The sequence below is a fragment of the Thalassophryne amazonica genome, chromosome 5, assembly GCF_902500255.1.
Source record: "Thalassophryne amazonica chromosome 5, fThaAma1.1, whole genome shotgun sequence".
Taxonomy (NCBI): domain Eukaryota; kingdom Metazoa; phylum Chordata; class Actinopteri; order Batrachoidiformes; family Batrachoididae; genus Thalassophryne; species Thalassophryne amazonica.
The window spans coordinates 92795811-92816149 of NC_047107.1; the positions used below are offsets into that span (position 1 = coordinate 92795811).

The following is a 20339-nucleotide window of genomic DNA, read 5'->3' on the forward strand; positions in this document are numbered from 1 at the left end:
CTCCTCTCAGAATGCTGTCTGATGTCCTTGAATGCACCTCGACACTTCTGGAATGTGTACCAAACTTTAATTCGGACAGCATTCGGCCTCGAGTGTGACGGGGTATACTCGGAAGTCACGTTTGATCTGGAGAGGTTTTGTGAGATTTCCCATCTGTCCTGGGAATGCTCTTGAATAAAAATCTGTTCGTATGTGCTGTGTTGTCTTTACCATGTGGCTGCACACCGTACACTGTACAACCAAAACTGTTATAGCTGTGAATTTTTTTTTTTTTAATCGCCATGTATGGGGTCTCTCAGGCATTGAAAACCTATTGACATTTTTAAAATCTTGCCGGTGAATCAGGAATTACCAATAGAGTCTGGTCCGTCCTTTCTTTTATAGGTGCATTCAGTCCAGATCTGGGTCTGCAGAAGTTTTAGAGTTATCTGATTTGTAGTCTGTAGGTGCAGTTGTACATTAAAAGTGTTAATTGGGATTTCCAAGAACAACATCTTTGGAAAATTGTAGGAGTCACAATTGGTGCAACTGCTTTGGTATAGCCGCAAGACAAATCCCTCACTCCCAACAGGAGGGACATCTGACATATTAGACACATTTACAGACTAATTACATTCCAGAAATTCAGTGGACAGGTCCTATAAACATGGGGGGTGGTATAAAAGTGTGGCAGTGTCTGTCTTCTTTAGTATGATTACTTGGCAGCTGGTTACCAAGAGAGATGTTAAATTTTGTTTCAGTTGCCTGACTGAGCTGTCATTATGTGGGGCACAAAGCTCCATCAAGTGTACCTGTGTTAGCAGGCGGACAATGAGAAGCGACATGAGAATGATACAGCCAATTTACCTGGTAGTTTCAGAGGCACTTCAGTGCAGGCACAAGTTGAAGTTAAAGCTTTTTTCAAAAGCACTGACAGGGTGTTTTATTTAAAGGCAGATGATGTGATGTATTGCTCTACTTGCTCTCTCTAACTTCATATTGTTAATGGAAGTGTATGTAGTGAATACACAAAAATATCCATCAGGTAGTGACCATCTAATAACCATAGGTTTAGTATTAGTTAATGGCAGTGGTGGACACAGATAACCAAAACATTTACTTCGATAACAGATAATCAGATAACTGAAAAGTTATCTTTGATAATGATAAACCAACCAAAAATGTATCGGAAGTTACAGATAACCGATAAATTTCAGTATTGTCTCTGGTACATTTGCAACTACTAACAAGCTGAATATCAGTTAAAACACCACGATCACTTTTGGAAGCATCAAAGCAACAACAGACCCAAAAAATGAGCCCGCACTTCTATGTTTGAACATCCTGCCCCCTGCTGGAAGCTCTTGTTTACTACACGGCTTCCAGCACAGAAAGCCACAAAGCCAGCTCTCTACCAATCACAACGCTTCGGTCAGGTGGAGGTCTTGGAAAATAAAGTCATGCTGACTTGTGGTTTGGTGTGAATATTGATAGAATAATTCCATTAATGTCAGTTCTGTCATTTGTACAAAGTTAAATATAACATATATCTTTTACTATTGAATAATGCACTAATTCTGAGGTTTTGTAATAAAACAGGCAGATCGCAAAGGATTCTGGGTAAAAGTGCCTCTGCTAAACACTGATTGGTTCAGTCATTCATTATGTAAACCAACACGTTAATGTGACGTGTGTCGGTGTTTACAGATAAATGTGCTTTTGTAAAATATTCCATTTTTATTTGTAAAAACAGGCAATTTTACAGAGCCCTGAAGTGTCATCACAAAATATTTTGCATGTGGAAAGAATGTGCGCTCATTTTATTAGGCCAGTGCGCACGTTTTATGGTGTAAAACGTGCACTCAATATTGTCTTGACACATAAATGTTGACTTTACGCTGTGCGAGTTTTGGCCGTTTTTCAGCTTATTTTTCATTCGTGCGAGAATTTTTTGGGCCGAGTTTCAGGTTAATTGTACGTCCTGCATCGTGTAGTGTACATGGAGTAACAAGCTGCGTTTAACATCTCACGACCACCTCCTGATCGCCAATCGTATGGTCGAATGAAATCAAACCTGTTTGATATTATTCTGGTCGGCCATCGTGAGGGTATCCTGCTGCTGAAGAGCTACAAGCATCCAGTCGCTCACACTGTGCATGTGCAAACACCGCAGAGCTGTCTTGTAATGTTTTTTTTGTTGTTGTTGTTGTTTTGTTTTGTTTTTAAACTTTGATGTCTCCCATCGAGAGTTTTTGTAAATTAAGTTTGGAAAAAAAGCTTACGTTTTGCTTCTGGAAACACGAGTCAGCGTGTGGTGAGAACATAAGAATGTGTGTGAGAACATAAATCGGGTGCTCTGAACTTTTACACCGTGCAGTTCTGTGGTACAGTTTGAACTGAAACAGAGTACAGTGATTAAAATATCATACAGTGTCTGCTCAGCTTCAGGACGAATACTTCCATGAACTGCCATGAACACTACTGGCCAGTAGATGGAAGTAGAGGCCTTGAAAACTTGCCAAAACAAAATTCCAGATAATCCGTGTCTGCTACATTTAAGATGCGTGGAATTTACCAAACACAAATACAATAACAACGTCTATAAACCCAGAGAATATATTCACGAGAGTTTTAGGCACTAGAGTTTAATGCTGTTGTCCGTAGAGCCTGAACAGAGTGTCTGAAATGCATTTGTCCTGTCGTGAACGTATTGAGATTACTCTATCCTACCCCATAATGCAGCATGTGCTCACTAAAACCTTAAAAATTAGCACATTACTTTAAAACTAAAACATATAGCTGATATTTTCACTTTATAAAACTTCAGACATGACAGTAATTTTAAATAACTTGTCCAAAATTAGTTTGGTTAAAATTTGAACCATAAATTAAAAATGTATGCCTCTGGATGACTTGGGTGATATTGTCAGCATATCAGTATGGTGTTAAAGGAAATGATTTTTTTTTGTGTGTGTGTGTGTGTGTGTGTGTGTGACCAGTTCTCCTTTGCCTGCAGAGGATAGAGTGGTTTCTTCTGGAAGCAGCTCTCTTCTGTTTGCAGAGGGTGGAACTATACATCTGTTAGAAACTTTTAACAGGTAGGAGCTCAACTGATTTTAAATTTAAAAAATGTTTGCTGCTGTTCAGCTTTGTTTACTACGTTATCGGTCTAAAAGTTATGGATAAAAATTTATCGGAAGATAATTAGTCCGATAATGGTTTTTAAAGTTATCTAAAAAGATTATCTTCAATAATTATCTGTTATCGGATTATCGGAACTGTGCCCACCACTGGTTAATGGTCATTGTTGGATCCTTACAAAGCTGCACTTTTATACACTCATCTCGGACATGAATGTCATAGTAAGTAAGTAAGTAAAATTTATTTGTATAGCATATTTAAACACAGCTCACACTGACCAAAGTGCTATACATAATCCATTAAGTAAGAAAATAATAGAAAGTACACTTGCTATCAGGTCTGGTTGACGGAAATGGCTGGACACAAGTGCAGCACTCGTACAAAGCACTCTGTATGTAAAAACAGTTCACTGAAGTAGTAACAGGGTCCGGTACACAAAAAGGCAGTCCAACAAGAGTAAAGTATATGGAATATCAGGCTTAGGCGTGGTCGGTAATACGGGCAGGTGGTCAAAAACACACGAGAGGCAAGCAGGTCGAGAATACACAAAACAGAGCTGGAGAGAAGGCACAAGGCAGAGCAAACTGAAGAGCTTGTATACACCCAGGTGAGGTGTGGCCAGAGAGAGGGAAAACGCCGCCACCAAGAACCAGGAGAGGGAGACGAGAGAGACAGGGACCAGACAAACACAGGCAGGAAAAACCCAACAAGAGAATGAACATACAAGAAAGCCACAGAACCCTATAAACATAACCCAAGGCATAGAATAAAACCAGGCAAAAACTCACATCCTGACACTTAGAAATCAACAATTTACACTCAACTGACATCGAGAGACAACGATTAAATTACAGACATAACAAGGTAAGACAATTAAAATGTGGGGAAAGCCAGAGTAAAAGATGTGTTTTGAGCCTGGATTTAAAAAGTGTAATCAAGGGGGCCTTTCTTATTCAGGTGGCAGTTAGTCCCACAGCCGACGACCAGCAACCACAAAAGCTCAGTCACCTTTTTGTTAAGTTGGGACCATGGGAGATGAAGGAGACCTTGGCTGGAAGACCTAGAAGACCTGGTAGCTACCTTGAAATGGATGAGATCAGCTATATAACTGGGGGCCAGGGAGTTAATAGCCTTACATACCATCAATAAGATCTTTAATTGAATCCTAAACTGGACTGGGAGCCAGTGAGGGGGCTAGGACCAGTGTGATGCCCTCACGTTTTTTTAGTCTTAGTAAGCAGCCTAGGTACTGCGTTTTGAACTATCTGAAGCTGTGTTGCCAGATTTAGCGGGAGACCAAATAAAGGGATTTACAGTAGTCTAGTCATGAGGTTATGAAGCATGAGTGACTTTTTCCAGATCATTACAGGACAGAACAGACTTTAGTTTGGCAATAATTCTTAATTGATTAAAAACTGGTCTTTACAACAGATGGAATTTGTTTGTCAAGGTTGAACTGGTATTCAAAAGAGATTTGACACGGGCAAGGGGACCAAGGGTTCCAGGAATACAATTTTTGGATTTTGAGGGGCTAAAACAATGACTTCAGTTTTGTTCTCATTTAAGTGAAGGAAGTTATTTGCCGTCCAGATTTTAATTTCCTCAAGACAGTTTAAAAGAGACTGCATAGAGTTGCCAGATTAAGTGGAATGTACAGTTGGGAGTCATCTGCATCAAAATGGAATGAAATGCTAAATTTTCTGATGATATTACCCAGGGGGAGCATATAAGGGGAAAAGGACTGGACCCAGAATGGATCGTTGGGGGCACCATAAGACACAGGGGCAGAAGTCATGGCAATATTGAGCTTTTCAGTGATTTTTGTTGAACTGTTCCTTTTCAGGGTTAGAATGTGAACACCTTTGACAGACAAAAACAAGGTAAACTAACAAACTTAAAAGAATCTTACTGCATAACTTTTAATTTACTCTGGGTTTTCTGAAAAAGCCATTCTACATATGGGTGAAAAATATACATATGATGCAATAAAGACAAGCACATCCCACATAAAAAGGCGTGCAGGACCATAAAAAATTATACCAAAGATAGAGACCAAATGATCCGCACAGCGACAGCACTCCGATACAGAAAAGCTTTATTAACAAAAACGTAACATTTCGGGCGACCTGCCCTTCGAAAATATACAGCACATTATCTTAGTAATTGAGTGGCATTGAAAGTTCTAAGTGAATAAGCACGTATAGAAAATAAATGAAAATTCCAAAATGTCCTGCAAACTTGCAAAAGCAAGTCCCAAAATCCTATTGTGGTCATAAAGCCCACTACATGTGGTAGCTTCTCTTTGCCAACATAAAAAGTATTTGTTTGACAGTACTCATTAGATTCACCAAGACATATTACAATGAGAAATTGCCACCAGCTCATTGCAGATCTGAGAGAAAGGATCATAAATTTACACAAGTCAGGAATGTCTCTTGTAGCCATTTCTAAACATCTGCACACTCTAAGATAAGCAGTTACATTTATTTATTTTTATAAAAGTACAAGGTGTAATCAGTAACTCAAACTGGACTCAAACTGCGATCGTCAGCTGATGGAAATTGGTTTGGATTGCCAGGAACAACCCAGGAACTACTGGTGCACAGGCCTGTCATGAAACTGATATACAAATAATGCATGTTTATGAGTGCAATGGTAAGAATTTTTCACGAGGTGAAAGATGAAATGTTCTATTCAATGAGGCGCAGCTGGGTTGAATGGAACATCTCAACCAAAAATGCACCTGTCATTCAAATATTGGACATTAACTACAGAACCATTCACTCTCTACCTAAGAAAGTTGGTCGGGATCTGATCCAGATTGCAACAAACTTTGATTCAAGTGCATGAAATAAATACATACTCCTGACATTTGATCACATCTATTCAGCTTATGAAAAGCCACTTCTAACAGGACTTTGACCTTGAAAATTTTTGTCCAAGGTAAAATTTGTGGAATTGGACACTAGTGTTGACAGAGGTTTGCACGCTACGAGCACGGTGCTCTACTTCCATAATGCATCTGATGGTACAGTCATCACACATGCCGTGGTTATGAACAAAGAGATTGGAACTGAAGGGAATAAGTCTAATTAGATGCTTGTTAGCCACTTTATCCTGTAATCTGCCGCACTGGTGTTCCAGGTTTTTAATCTGTTTGTTTTGCTAATTGAATTGACGTCATTATGGTGATGTTTGTACTTCGTGGCGACACAATCAACACAACAAAGGATAACTCAGATAAGACCTGACAGGAGCTCCAAATGTTTTTATGTATTAATTTTTTCATGTGCAATTTAGAACACATTCTCCCAATACACTTAAGAACTAATTCTTAATGGTCTTTCTCCACCCTTGTCATTGGCTGTGTCCAGTTCAGTGGCTGCAGCTTTGAAGGCTGTAATCATCGGTTGTTTATGTCATAAGGGGCGCAGCTAGGCTGCCCCATTTCAAAGGTTGCTTGTGAAGTGGGTGACGAATGCAGCCTTCTTTCCACCGCAAATGAAGGATACATCAAGTGGATCCTTCATAGCCCAAACATTCCCATGAGTCATTGTGCAATTTTTTTCCAATACAAAACAGTTGGTAAAAAAAAGAAAAAGGACCTAGGCTGGAATGTACAGCTGTAAAGGTTGCCAGGGGACACGAGGTAGGGGCAGGGAAACGTAATGACTCAACAGCAAAATGGTCTGTAGCCTAGACGTCTCATTTCTGAACGGTTTGTTCTATCCTCAGCTGTGTCTGAACGGTTTCACAAGACACAGCGCTTAGAAGGGTGCATACCCTGAATGGGGACACAGCCATTGTTAGGTGGTTAATTATTATCGCTGCCAACCAAGTTGGTGGCGGCTGTGTTTTCGCCTGTTTGTTGATCTGTTTGTCTGTTTGTGAACAGCCTGGAGCCCACAATTTTTCATATATCATTATGAAATTTTACTGTCGATTCATATCCTGATTGGCAAGAAGTGATTCAATTTTCAAGGTCAAAGGTCAAAGTCAGGAAAAATCTTGGAAAATTGGAAAATCCCTATCTTAGATGATAGAACGAATTTTCAAAAATTCATAACTCATAATCAAATTTTTTTCATATTTGAGAGCGGTACGTAGGATGGTATTCTTTATTGCCTGACAACGTTTGATCTGGATCTGATCCAGATTACAGATTTGTGGCCATTTCAGTTTATAATTGTAAACCCCATGTAATGTATATTTTACATTATAACGTAATCAACGATGCTCCAATCACTATCATATTTGAAAGTGAGGTGCAGACTGGCACTCATTATCACCTGACAAAATTTGATCCGGACTGTGTATTTTGTGGACATTTGAATTTAATATTGAAAAGCCCATTTTGGTGTGCATTTCGCATTATATCCCAATCAAATATGCCTCAGTCTCTCTCATATTTCTGTTATGGATTTAACTACATCACCAAAATTGGATGGAGATTCCAATTTTATGCCTGTTTGTCTGTCTTCAAGTGCCAAAAAGCAAAGACAAATTGTACATAGCAAAGATAAGGGCCCTTTCACTCATAGTACGAATAAGTACAAATTTGGGCGAATCACAACGGAAAAGCTCATATGAGCAAACCACAAAAACATTGAGCCGACGGGCAGGCGTGAGCGATGCTGCTGTGACGGTTTTGTGCACGCGGGAACACAGTGCGAGTGTTAGATGTGCGTGCATGTCACCTGGAATTTGGCCGCGAGAGGGTTTGATGGGCTCTCACAGGGCACACTGTATTTCAGCCGTTGGTGGTGCACAAATAGTTATAGCAACAGGTGTACGAGGCGTGGAGGCAGCTACAATTTTACACATATTGCATAAGATTCCTGCTTCATGCGCACTTCATGCGCAATTCGGCCACATTCATACTATGTGTGAAGGGGCCCTAACCAATGTTCTGTGAAAATTACCTGAAAAAGAATTCAGAAACTGAAAAAGTTAAAGAAAATCCGGACAACACCACAAAAAACTTTGATTCAAGTGCATTAACTAAATATATACTCCTTACATTTGATCACATCTAATCTAGTTTATGAAAAGACAGGACTTCTAACAGACAACTTGTGTTGGTGGAGGTTTTGTGCTCTTTGAGCGTGGTGCTCTAGTATTTGTCTTAAAACAATGCAAAGTAGTTTCCCAATATGTGTCTCTGTCAGAGCCTGATACTGAACCTTCTGAATCTATTCTCGTGTTTTCTGACCGTCTTGGGAACAACAGGCTGATGCTGTCTTGTAAACAAAATCTGAAAGACAGCTACAGTCTTATTCTGATAGAAAATGTGACAAATTGGTGTCAGCCTCTGAGAATGTAAGCATAAGTCTTTCTAGACTTAAGAGACATACAGATGTAAGAAATTTTGATGTCAGTATCCCTCAGTGAATTATGAAGGTCTAATCAAAATGCTAATTGTTTTCTTTTGGAGTTGAAGTACTTTTCAACTCACTTAATGCCAGTCTTAAATAGATGGTTCAAAATTTCCTTAGATTTACTCAGAAAAGACTGAGATACAGTCAGATGCATCAGCAATTAGACAGTGACAGCTTTTGTAATTGTGCTTTTGCACACCACCACAGTGGAGTTGAACTGGAACAAACAAGATGTAATCATATTGTAGATTCTCAGCTTTAATTCAAAGAGTTTAACAGAACAGTCACAGTAGGCATTTGGAATTATGGCCATTTGCATACAAAGTGCCTCCATTTTTAAGACATATATGATGATGATTTTCAATACAATTCATCACTTTTACAGCCAGCTTTCTTGAGAGAAGTCAGGACATGCATATATTAAACGATCATTGACAAGTCACTGAATCTTACGGGAGTAAGCAGTTCAGTGTAATAAGAAGACTTGTGAGGGAAGCCACAACACAATCATTTTCTCTCAGAGTTTGGCTGATGAAAACACCTCTAATTGCTTCCGGAATCACAGAGGACCCTTACAGCTGCAGCTTCTCTCTCTCTCTCTCTCTCTCTCTCTCTCTCTCTCTCTCTCTCTTACTCTCTCTCGTGCGCTTCATCAAGTGGAGAACGCATTTGGGATAGTCTAAAAGGTAATTATTTGTAATGTTTATATTATAATGGCTTGGCAAAACAGTTGCATGTTCATTCCTGTTATGATATATTTAACATCTCGTCATAATCATTCAGATGAGCTGCACTGTGATGCGGTGCGCTGGCGCAATGACTCGCACTCACAGTGTTTTTAATCATTTGCGCATTGTTCACGTGAAGTTCACGTAATTAATGCATGACAGAGATTTTGAACATTTAAAATTTTCTTCCCGCAGTTGCATGAAGCTGCGCACAGTTTACAACGGTTTCCAATGAGTTTCCAATGAGTTTACTCACAGTTTACAATGGTTTACAATGAGTTTCCAATGAGTTTACTCTCCTGCACGGCAGATTGCATACCAGGGCGCTGATCAAATTTGTGCATCAAGGCACTTTAGGATGAGGGAAGCCAAAAATATGAAAATGATTACAGCTCTTGTGATTAGTAATCTTATCAAACAAACACGCAGGTTGTGATATCAGCTTGGGACTCCGACGAGGGCGGTCGCATCTCCTCCACTCTCCCTTATCTCTGCTCTCTGCTTTAACCTTCAAATCCCTACTTCACCAGACTGTGAATTCCTCAAATTATATTGGATACTGGATCTATTGGACTACTATTGGATTAACCATGGAATTGATAGCTGGTCTCTGAATGCTATGGACACCATCTTTTCTACAAGAAGGTCAGGACTGGGGGATCCTACCTGCCCAGATGGAACGTATCCTGCGGGCTATGTTCTCGACTCCTGGGGGTCGTGGCGTGTGGCATGCTTTGCGCCTTTCTCTGTTGACGACGTCGAGGATTTATTCATATTTGGTCTCATGGTAGCAGGGCTGGTACTTTCTGGCTTATGTGCTGCCCTGATCTACTGGAAAATTGGCAAGACAGCGGCATCAAAAACCACAGCCCCTCGCTTGTCCATCATGATTAACGAGGTGGTCAAGGCAGTGCATTCTCAGACTGCGATGACTCTTGAACTCAGATGCAAATTGGACAACATCTTGGAGCAGATGCGTGCCTTGCAGATGAAGATGAAGATTTCGGGGGCTGGGGAATATTCTTAATTCATAATTGGGAATATTCTTAATTCATAATTGGGATTTGGTTGTTCAAGTGTAGCTTTAAAAAGTGTTTTTTCACCTCTCAAACCACAACACGGCAGGCTTATCAGGCCTGAAGGACAAATTGCCCTACTGTTTTCCTCCAGAGGAATGTCTTTGGCCTTGGTGAACATTTGGCTGTTTTCTTATCTCAACTCACAAAGACAATAAACTATTTCACAGGACTGAAGCATGCTCCACTCCCTCTCCCCACCCCCCTCCTACCCCCCATCACACACACCCCTACTCCGGCTTCTGCTCACGTCATCCTTTCCCTTCTGTTGGGGCAGCGCGGTTTTAGCTGCAGCTGGTTCCCGTTCCCCCCCTCAAGCTGACGGTGGCGCAACTCAGGGTTGCTGCGTGACCTTCACCCACTTGCCTCAATTCGGATAACAGACTTCTTCAAATTTTGTGCACATAAACAATGTCAAATGTGTATGTGCTGTCTTTAATTCTGATGTGTGCTATTATTACGGTAAACAAGTAATAATTGTGGACTAATTGCTGTCTGAGGTAACTGGAGTGTAAACATAATTTCTCCACTGTGAGATCAATAAAGTACATCTCTCATATCCATTTGGTTAAATGCAAAGAAAGGTGAAAATGTGCAAAAGAAAATTCAGACACAACACACATTACGCAGTACAACTTAATTGAGGGGAATCTGGGTGATAAAATAGTCATCAACAAACCCTCCAAAATACATCCGTGGACATTAAAAACCCCAAATTTTCGCATGCTGAGAAAAGTCCACTTTCACCAAAAAAGAACCTGTCCCCCCTTGAAACTTTTTCAGTCAGAATATTATTTTTTGCTTTAATCCCTGCAGTCCCTGCAGTATAATCTTGCATTGAACAAGTAACTGCACACATGCTCACATGACGTTCACATGTGTATTCACAGCCCAGTACATGAGCTGCAGCTTGCACACATGAGCCAACTAAATAAAATGTTTCATTGCCAGTCAGTCGAGAGTAATTCAGCCATGTTTCTTTATAAGCATGTGTGACAACTTGGAACCCTCTCCACAGTGATAAGTGTTCTGTTTCAGCTGCCTCTAAGATTGTCATTTAAATCGTCTTGCAACAATGAGGCTATTGGATGTGTGATGCAAATTAGTGACCTAATGGCAGACCAGGCTCCATTTATTCTCTATGACACAGTGTTCGTGTCTGTGATGTAGTTTTTATTATTATACATCTGACTGAAATCCTTTGTTCTGATTGGCTGATTTGCGTGTAATAATTGCAATACTTTTCACAATAAATCATTCATACCTAACAATAGCCACATTATTGACTGATTCTGCACCATTTCGGGCAAAATTATGAGTGATTGAGGACCGATTTTGTCATAACGGAGCAACAATGTTTCACGCATGCGTAGCGGTGATGCATCGCAGACAACATCATGGTGGAGAGCAGGTTTGTGTCCGTGGATACTGATGGAATAAACGCTGTTCTATCCAAGACAAACAGTGAGAGTACCGTGAAAATTATCAAGAAAAGTTCCGCACTGTTCGAGTTTTTATCAAAGGATGACGGGAAAGATTTACATGGTGTTTCACCCGACGAGTTCGAGAAGCGTCCCACTGCCACACTCGGCCATGAACTGGGACAGTTCTACGCATCAGTGCGCTCCAAATCTGGCCAGAGGCTGAAACACAGTACCATGAACTCACTACGGTACAAATAAAAAATGACTCAGCAAATTTTTCACATAATTGTAAAGATAAATTTATTAACTACACAGATGTATAATAATCGGGATCACTGTGGATAATAATCGGGATCATTTGTTAATCAAGGGCCATCACTCAGGTAAAATGGGCCAACTCAAATGATATGCTAATATCTGTATTACCAACCTATAACAAGGACTTGTACCAAGTTTTATGAAATTCCTCCTAAAAATGTGAAAGGAGTTGATTTTAGAAAGCTTATACCCTTTTTGGGACAGAAGCACAGACGGACAGATGGCCAGATGGAAATCACCATGACATAATCCCCTTTAGGGGCATTGGCTTATCGCTATTGGCTTAGCGGGGGATTATACAAATAGTGACTGGTTTGGAGGGCAGCATAATGGAATGTCACCCCGAGAGATCATTGTTGCCCAAGGCCAATTATGTCATGGCCCATTTTACCTGAGTGATGGCCCTTGATTAACAAATCTAGACTCTGTGAGTTTTATTAGTGGCTGCTTGCATTCTGAACCCAACTCCTCTCACATTTTTTGGATGAATTTCCTGAAACTTGGTACAAGTCCTTGTTATAGGTTGGTAATATGCATATTATATCATTTGAGTTGGGCCCATTTTACCTGAGTGATGGCCCTTGATTAATAAATCTAGACTCTGTCAGTTTCATGACTGGGTGCCTGCATTCTGAAACCAACTCCTCTAACATTTTTGGTTGGAATTTTGGGCAACTTGGACCAATTCCGTGTTATAGGTTGGTAATATGCATATTGTAATATTGTACAAGATTGACACAATTTGGCAGAGTTATGACCCTTGATTAACAAACTTACGTAGACACTGCCAGTTTCATGAGTTGGTGTCTGCATTCTGAAATCATTTATCACATACTTTGCAGTGTTATCAGAATGTAGCAAGCACTTGTACCAAAGCAGTTGCCAGCAGGGGATGTTGTGCTCTCAGAACACTCTTGGTAAACTTTTGCTCAGCTCCCAGGAGAGCCACAGTCTGGGCTGGCTTTTGAGGCATGTTGGAATGCAGCTATTAAGTCAAGATTTGATTAATTCTTCTGGCACTTCCACTCAATTTTACAGTATGGAGACTATGACCCTAATGTTCACAAACCTGGTTTCTTGGTTGAGGAGGAGCTGCTGCCAAAGAGGGTGAGTGACAGCTTAAATTATTGTCATTGCCCCAGTGAGAGCTTACATGAGAGAAAACACAGGACTTTGCATGCATTATCAAGCTTTGCCAAACTATTTGCATATTTTCTGCATGGAATTGTGGAATTGTTGTCTGTCTCTGTTCCAGGTGATTAACCTGTACCAGATGACTGCAGAAATGTGGGAAGAGCGGATTACAGCTTGTTACGTAGAACACAGGGGCAGGACAAGGTAAACTCTGCTGTACTCAGTTCCACTTTGGTGATCCACAGACATGCATCCATCAATTTTCTGAACCCAATTCTTCCAGTGAAGAGTCATGGGGGGTTGGCACCTCTCCCAGCGGTCATTGGGCGAGAGGCAGAATACACCTTGAACAAGTTGCAAATCTGTTGCAGGGTTTCCATAGGCAGCTGTTCAAATCTGTGCCGCATAGGGCAGTGATTCCCCAACAGTGATACATTGACCACAGTGGGTCCTTAAGCAGGTACTGGCAGCCGGTGGAAAGAGTTTGCAGTCCGCATTAATGCTCAGGCATGCTTCAGTTCCGCTATACAAACCAGGAATGGAATTACTAAAACAGATTTGGACATACTGTGTCTTCTGTATTATGTCTGTTTGACAAACATGTCAAGCTGCATTATGTCTTTGAGAAAGATGCTAAACTCGCTGCTCATGGTGTGTATGTCAGCACCTTGCATGAAGGTTCCTTGTATTGATGTCTTAATATGTCTTTGGATAAACATGTTGACCAAATACATAAAAGTATGTTTTTAGGCAGTTTAATCTAAAAATAGGGGAAAAAGTTAACAGTAAATTATTCTGGCATTGAATTCATGATGTTTTTCAGTCCTTTTGTCCAAATTTTACAGCAAATCAGGGTGAGAGAAATATTTTTTGAGCCTACTGGTCAGGACCAGTAGCACCAATTTTGTTACTGGTCCTCCTGGTCCAAAGTAGTGGCCCCAGGTATTTGGAAGCTCAAAGCCTGTGACAATGAGCCTCAATGTACCATTAATCATCACATCACATCATGCACATATATTCAATCAATATTGTATTTGTAAATCTATAGCATGATAGAATGTTTTAATTTTGTGTTGAATGTTTGTCACTTAATAAACATTTGCTTACAGGATCCTCTGCTTTCATGTGAATGTACTGTGCACCTTATACCAGTGATTCTCAACCGGGGATCGTCAGGGGTGCCGTGGGCAATTATCAAATATCACCATTATCAGGTGTATGTGCTGTAATAGTGTGGCAGATGATGTAATGCTCTTTTATTCCAGTAGATGGCAGCAAAGCGCTGTACTATAGTATAATAGACATACTTGAATGAACTCTGGTGCTTAGTTCTGTGAACTTACAAATGTGTGTGATTAGGTTTTGGGTTGGTATTGAGCTACATGCCGATTTGGCACAAGTTTTATGCCAGATACCCCATCTGACAGAGCTCCAGATGTGCAGTGTGACGGGTGGGAATTGGCAGCCCAGTCTCACTTTTTTTTTCGTGCTCCCGTCACGAAATGAGTCAAACGTTTAACTCACGATTACTAACCCTACTCCTACCCCCAACCCTAACCTTAACCATAACCTAATCCTACTCCTTCCCCCCACCCTAACCATAACCACCCCCACCCCCCCCCCCCCCCCCCCGCTTCACTTTTAACTTTGTGCAGTCATCACGGAATGAATTACAATGAATTCGTGCTGCTGTGACGAAAATGAAGCGCTTTTTGTCACAATATCACAAACCAATAGATTAATGTGTATTTTGTGCTGCTGGATCATGACTTGCTGTGAGACTAGGTTGGAAATGGACACCAGACCTGGTTGCTTTAAATGTAAATTACAGAAAAATGTAAAAGTCTAATTAGTTTACAAGATAACACAAATAGTTTTGTGGGATATCAGAACCATAGGTAATTTGAGTTTGAGACCACTGTTACTCTCTCCAGTCTCTTTTTGGGGTTTACCAGTGCAATGCCATTATTGAATGACACTCATGAAAATTTGATTTAATCCCTGTCTGTGAAGGAGTTCAAAAATATTTATTGAGGTTGGCACACCTTCCAAACAGTCAAACATGGCTTCTGCATCTACAAAGTTCATTTGTAAGCAAAAAAAAACTTAAATGCTCTAGCGCTTCACTGCATAAATCATGCTTTAGTGCACAAATGTATTCTTAACCACTCTTCATTCAGAATGTATTTTTATCTACTTATCTAAATTAACTTAGTATGATGCGCTCTCAACTCAGTCAGTTTATTAAGATGAAATCAGCAAATATCTTACCTTTCATATCGAAGAGACAGTTATGAAGCCTTTATCTTTTATTACCTCTACCAAGGAGGTTATGTTTTTGGTCACGTCCGTTTGTTTGTTGGTTGGTTGGTTGGATTGTTAGCAGGATTACTCAAAAAATCCTCAATGGATTTCAGTGAAATTTTTACCAGGGGTGTATCTTGGCCTAACTTAGAAGTCATTAAATTTTGGTAATGATCCAGAGCACGATCCGGATCCAGTAATTTTTTTTAAGGATTCTTTATCATTGCAGGATAGGGCCAGTTTCAGTATTTTTGCATCTAACTTCATGAAGACGGATCACCAAGGCTGAACAAAAATTAAGTTACGACATAACAATAATTTAGCATTTGTTTCTCCTCATTGAATAAACTTATTAGAAAAAAAAAAAAAAAAAAACTTGTGTAGCTCATGCAGTTTCTCTTTATAAATACATTTGCTGAAGATCTAAGGGTTTAACCCTCTGAGGCCGACACCATTGTATACAATGGCTGAAACCAAGGTTTACTAAATTATAAATAACTTTTTAATGATCTGAGATAGAAACTTACTTTTTTTTTTTTTTTTTTTTGCTGAAAAGTTAACTCCATGGGCTTTCGAGCCACCGTTCACCATCTTTGTACTCCTCATAGAAGCTGTGTGATGACGTGAGCAATGTGAGTGTCCAGTCGGAATTGGTTAACCGTGACATGGTTTTCCAAAATCCAGTCGTAGGGCAGATTCACCTCACATGACACACCAAAGATTGTTTGTAGGAGTGATGTGTAACTAGTTTATTATAGTTTGCTGTGTTTTAAATAAATTTGTGTGGAAAATTATTTTCCGCTTTACGTTTCCTTTCTTATGTCTGATTGTAAACCTTTATTACACTTATAAAACACAACTATAGCATATATATTTTGAAAGTACAGGTTGTCCTGAAAAAAAGAGACATAAAACTTGATTGTGGGATGCAGGGAGAGCTGTTAACAGCAATAATAAAAGATTTATGCCAGGTGAGGGAACTGTCCAAAAAATGCCCTGAAACATGACGGTAGATACGTGGAATAAGTCTCTTTGCCAAAGGGTATTCCATGTGACATCAGTGACCCTATGGCCTAGGTGGAGGTTTGCGCTTTCCGAGTGCTTCTAGTTTTACATAAGACTTTAAAAGGTGGTAATGTTTGTTTCTGCTGCGTTGACCCTGAGACACAACAAATATGCCAACCAGGCACCACATAGATTTGTTTTCAGACTCTTATAAAATTTTTATTAACCACAAAACATGACAGATGATGCACACACATTTTGAAGAAACAAGGTGTGATATCCTTTTTCTCTCTACATCTGCAACTCCTTTCTACCTTTTCCTCTCACCTTTCTTTCCCCTTCAACCCCCATGTTTTCTTCTTTCTGTCTTTGAACCAGGGATGAAGCGGAAATGGAGTATTTAAAAATAGCTCAGGATCTGGACATGTATGGAATCAATTACTTTGGAATCAGGGTGAGCTGAATCTTCTTTGCTGTTGCTGGTCAGTTTAAGTCATATTTTCACCATGATATTATGAAATGAAGAAATAACAGCACAAGTCTTTCATCTGCTTTCATCCTTTGGCTTCTCCTGTTTTGCTCAAATTTGCCACTGTGGATCCGATATTGATCTGCATGTTGATTTAGCAGGAATTTTTCTTGAAGTAACTGCAGATGTACAGAAGAGATGGGACACAGACGGCCTTGAACCAGGCCTCTGTGCTGCTGCTGACTCCTTTTATGTACACCTTGAATCATTTTCCAACAGTTTTAGAGTAGAAATGAAAGTCGGGATACACCAGTATACCACTTATCACCAGTCCACCACGATATGGATTGCACAATGCCATCAACACCGTACAGAACACACGTTAAACCAGTTTGACAAATATCTGTTCATTTTGAGATCAGTAAAAATGTCAGCGCAGCTCTGATCTTCTAGTTTTTGTTTTTTCCATGTTGTGTTCAGTCAAAGCACCCATTAACTTTTCTTATAGGCATACCTCATAATGTAATTTTCAATTCAATCTATTTTAGTTGTATCGCGCCAAATTACAACAGTGCTGCCTCAGGGCATTTCAGACGAGCAAGCACACAGGTGACAATGGTAAAGAAAAAGTTCGTCTGGTGATAATGACGAAGAAATCTCAAGCAGGCCAGACTCAGGGGGTGACCCACTGCTTAGAGATACAAGGTTTTTACAGATTATTTACAATTTATTAAGAAACAGAAGAAACAGAAGAAATGGAAAAACAGAAAAAGAGAAGAGCAAAAAAGTCCTTAATTGAACTAAAAAGCAATTAATCTTGGGTCTTTAATCTATCAATGTCCATGTCCAGTACCGGTTAGGTCCCAAAGAAGCACAACTTCCAGTCATTGTGCAACAGGCAGGGCATCCTGTGGTCAGTCCGGCACCCTGGGGTGCAGAGCCAGCATCCATCAAAGGTGTGGTCAGTGCCTCAAACAGAGAGAAAAAGAGCAGAATCAGTTTGCCAGAAATAACTGCACCTGAGGCATTAGTTCACCAGCAGTAAATCAACAGGGAAGCAGAGAGATTACTAAGGTGATGACTGGCAGCTGTGCTTCACTAACAGACCCAGAATTTAGATGTAGTGAGGCCAGGCATATTCCATTTCTAATAATATGAATTAAAAAGACAGGAAGCATAGTTCTATACTACACTGGTATGCTAACCAACAGAAAAATAAACTTCTATCTAATCTAAGAGCAGAGAGTCAAATGTTCAAACGAGTTATACAGTATTTTAGACCCCCAAGAGTCAGTAAACTAAACCCAGATTTACAAATAAAAGCAACACCTCCACCTTGCTTTTATCGTGAGGGATGTGATTAAATGTGTACATAGGTGGGCTGGTTTTGTTTAACAGGAAGATGATGGTAGGTTTCATATAAACCAATCATATCCAGGTGGTGTTCCATAATTAGATCATTTATCATTTGTGATTTTTAATACAGTGACCTTTTGTTAATGTAACCAAAACTAAGGACTTCACTAGGGTTGGCATTTTTACTGTTTGGTTTCGGGGGTGGTTCCAAAGTAATATATATAAGATGCCTTAGATTGAGTTTGGGTTTATGAAATTCCACACGGACTGAACATAGCAGACACGGAATATTTGGTGTTGCAGAAACAGCCAGTGGGGCATCCTCAATGTTATTGTTATCCAGTGTAGTAACGGGCACTAAATGCGGAAAACATATCACTCATTTGCAGCAGGTAGTAGCAATTTTCACAATGGTACATGCTGTAATAGTCACTGAAGTGGTTAGATTGAAAGTGCACTTATTGTGATGCCGACTTGTTTAAGTCTATCATTAATTAACATAGGCACAGACCCTTTAAGCAAATAAAATTGTAAATATCTTTGATTCATTAAGTCTTTCACCTAATTTTTAACTTTAAATGCGCAGATTTGAAAACAAAAACAGTCAAGTTTAAACTTTCGGTCAAGTGTGGTGGCCTAGTGGCTTGTGCACTTGCTTTGAAATCAGAAGGTTCCCAGTTCAAAACCACCTGTGTCCATTCTCCATGTTATGTGGAGTTCATCCAGCAAGGACATCCGGCATAAAACCTGTGCCAAATCAACAAGCACATTCACCTCGGATCTGGTGTGGGGACTCCAAGCAAAAATGGAGAAGCCAAAGGAATGCACTAAAAAAAAGGTGGCATATTGTTCAAACTAGTAAAACCGTGACATAATACCATCACCATCCAAAACGTGAAAAATACAGTGGTATTAATTTTAGGTCATACCGCCTACCCCTAGGAAAAGAGTAAGCCCCTGGTACAACTTTAATATAAATATTTCTTGGGTCACAACTTTATTCAAATATCCATATATATCTGTCTGCCCTTCCCACCATCATTCCATACACAATACATCAGTATTACTTTTTAATGAAGAAGCACTGACTGATGTGTATACCCAGTGTCTTGTATTTTTGAGCTCAGCTCGAGCAAATAGCTTTGACATTCAAAGGCACTGCAGTGCAAAATGCTGTCAAATCCTTGTGTCAATGAATGGTGCCTGGAAGGAATGTCACACAGCTTTTTTCGTCATCTCCCAGAACAGATGGATAGTAAAACACTTTGTTTATTCTGTTGGTCTATGGCTGTGGTATTGTTTAGAATAAAAAGGGAACAGATCTTCTTCTGGGAGTGGATGCCCTGGGCTTGCACATTTATGACCCAGACAACAGGCTGACACCCAAATGCTCCTTCCCATGGAATGAGATCCGCAACATCTCCTACAGTGACAAGGAGGTGTGAGAATTTAGTCTTTTACTTTGTGATTAAGATGAGTACAATACTGGTGTTTTAATGAGAGCTGATGACACTTGAATGTGTAAGATGTTCTTTTCCCTCTTGTCTTGTGTCAATATTTAGTTTACCATTAAACCTTTGGACAAGAAAACCAGTGTTTTCAAATTCAACTCTTCACGGTTGAGGGTCAACAAACTGGTGAGATTACCTGCTTTTTCTTTGATTTAGAAGTGTGACAACACAGCATTACTTTCCATATACTGTATGTCTAACTTCATTGCCATGGCAGTTAACGTTTCCGATGGTTGATTTTGATAGATCATTGTAAAGAGCACTGTTCTGTGGTTTTTGCTGCCTTGTGCAGATCCTCCAGTTGTGCATTGGGAACCACGACTTGTTCATGCGGCGGCGGAGGGTAGACTCTCTTGAAGTACAGCAGATGAAAGCCCAAGCCAGAGAAGAAAGAGCCAGAAAACAGGTACTTTCATGAAAAGAGAGAGAAAGGGTTTGGACTCAACCAAATTGTGCCACATAAAATGTTCTGTCCAGCTGTAATTTAACCTCTTGGACAGTGTGTGGGTTTGAAGT

At 39.9% G+C, this 20339-nt stretch overlaps 1 protein-coding gene across 1 annotated transcript in view; it reads left to right on the forward strand.

Annotated features, from left to right (window-relative positions):
• The window catches only part of nf2a (neurofibromin 2a (merlin)), a 130464-nt gene that overhangs the window by 62800 nt on the left and 47325 nt on the right, over positions 1 to 20339 (forward strand). Inside the window, exons 5-10 of the mRNA XM_034170897.1 lie at positions 13083 to 13151; positions 13300 to 13382; positions 16866 to 16941; positions 19617 to 19751; positions 19875 to 19949; positions 20116 to 20229. Of these exons, the coding sequence (XP_034026788.1) occupies positions 13083 to 13151; positions 13300 to 13382; positions 16866 to 16941; positions 19617 to 19751; positions 19875 to 19949; positions 20116 to 20229 (552 nt within the window). The remainder of the gene's footprint in view (positions 1 to 13082; positions 13152 to 13299; positions 13383 to 16865; positions 16942 to 19616; positions 19752 to 19874; positions 19950 to 20115; positions 20230 to 20339) is intronic.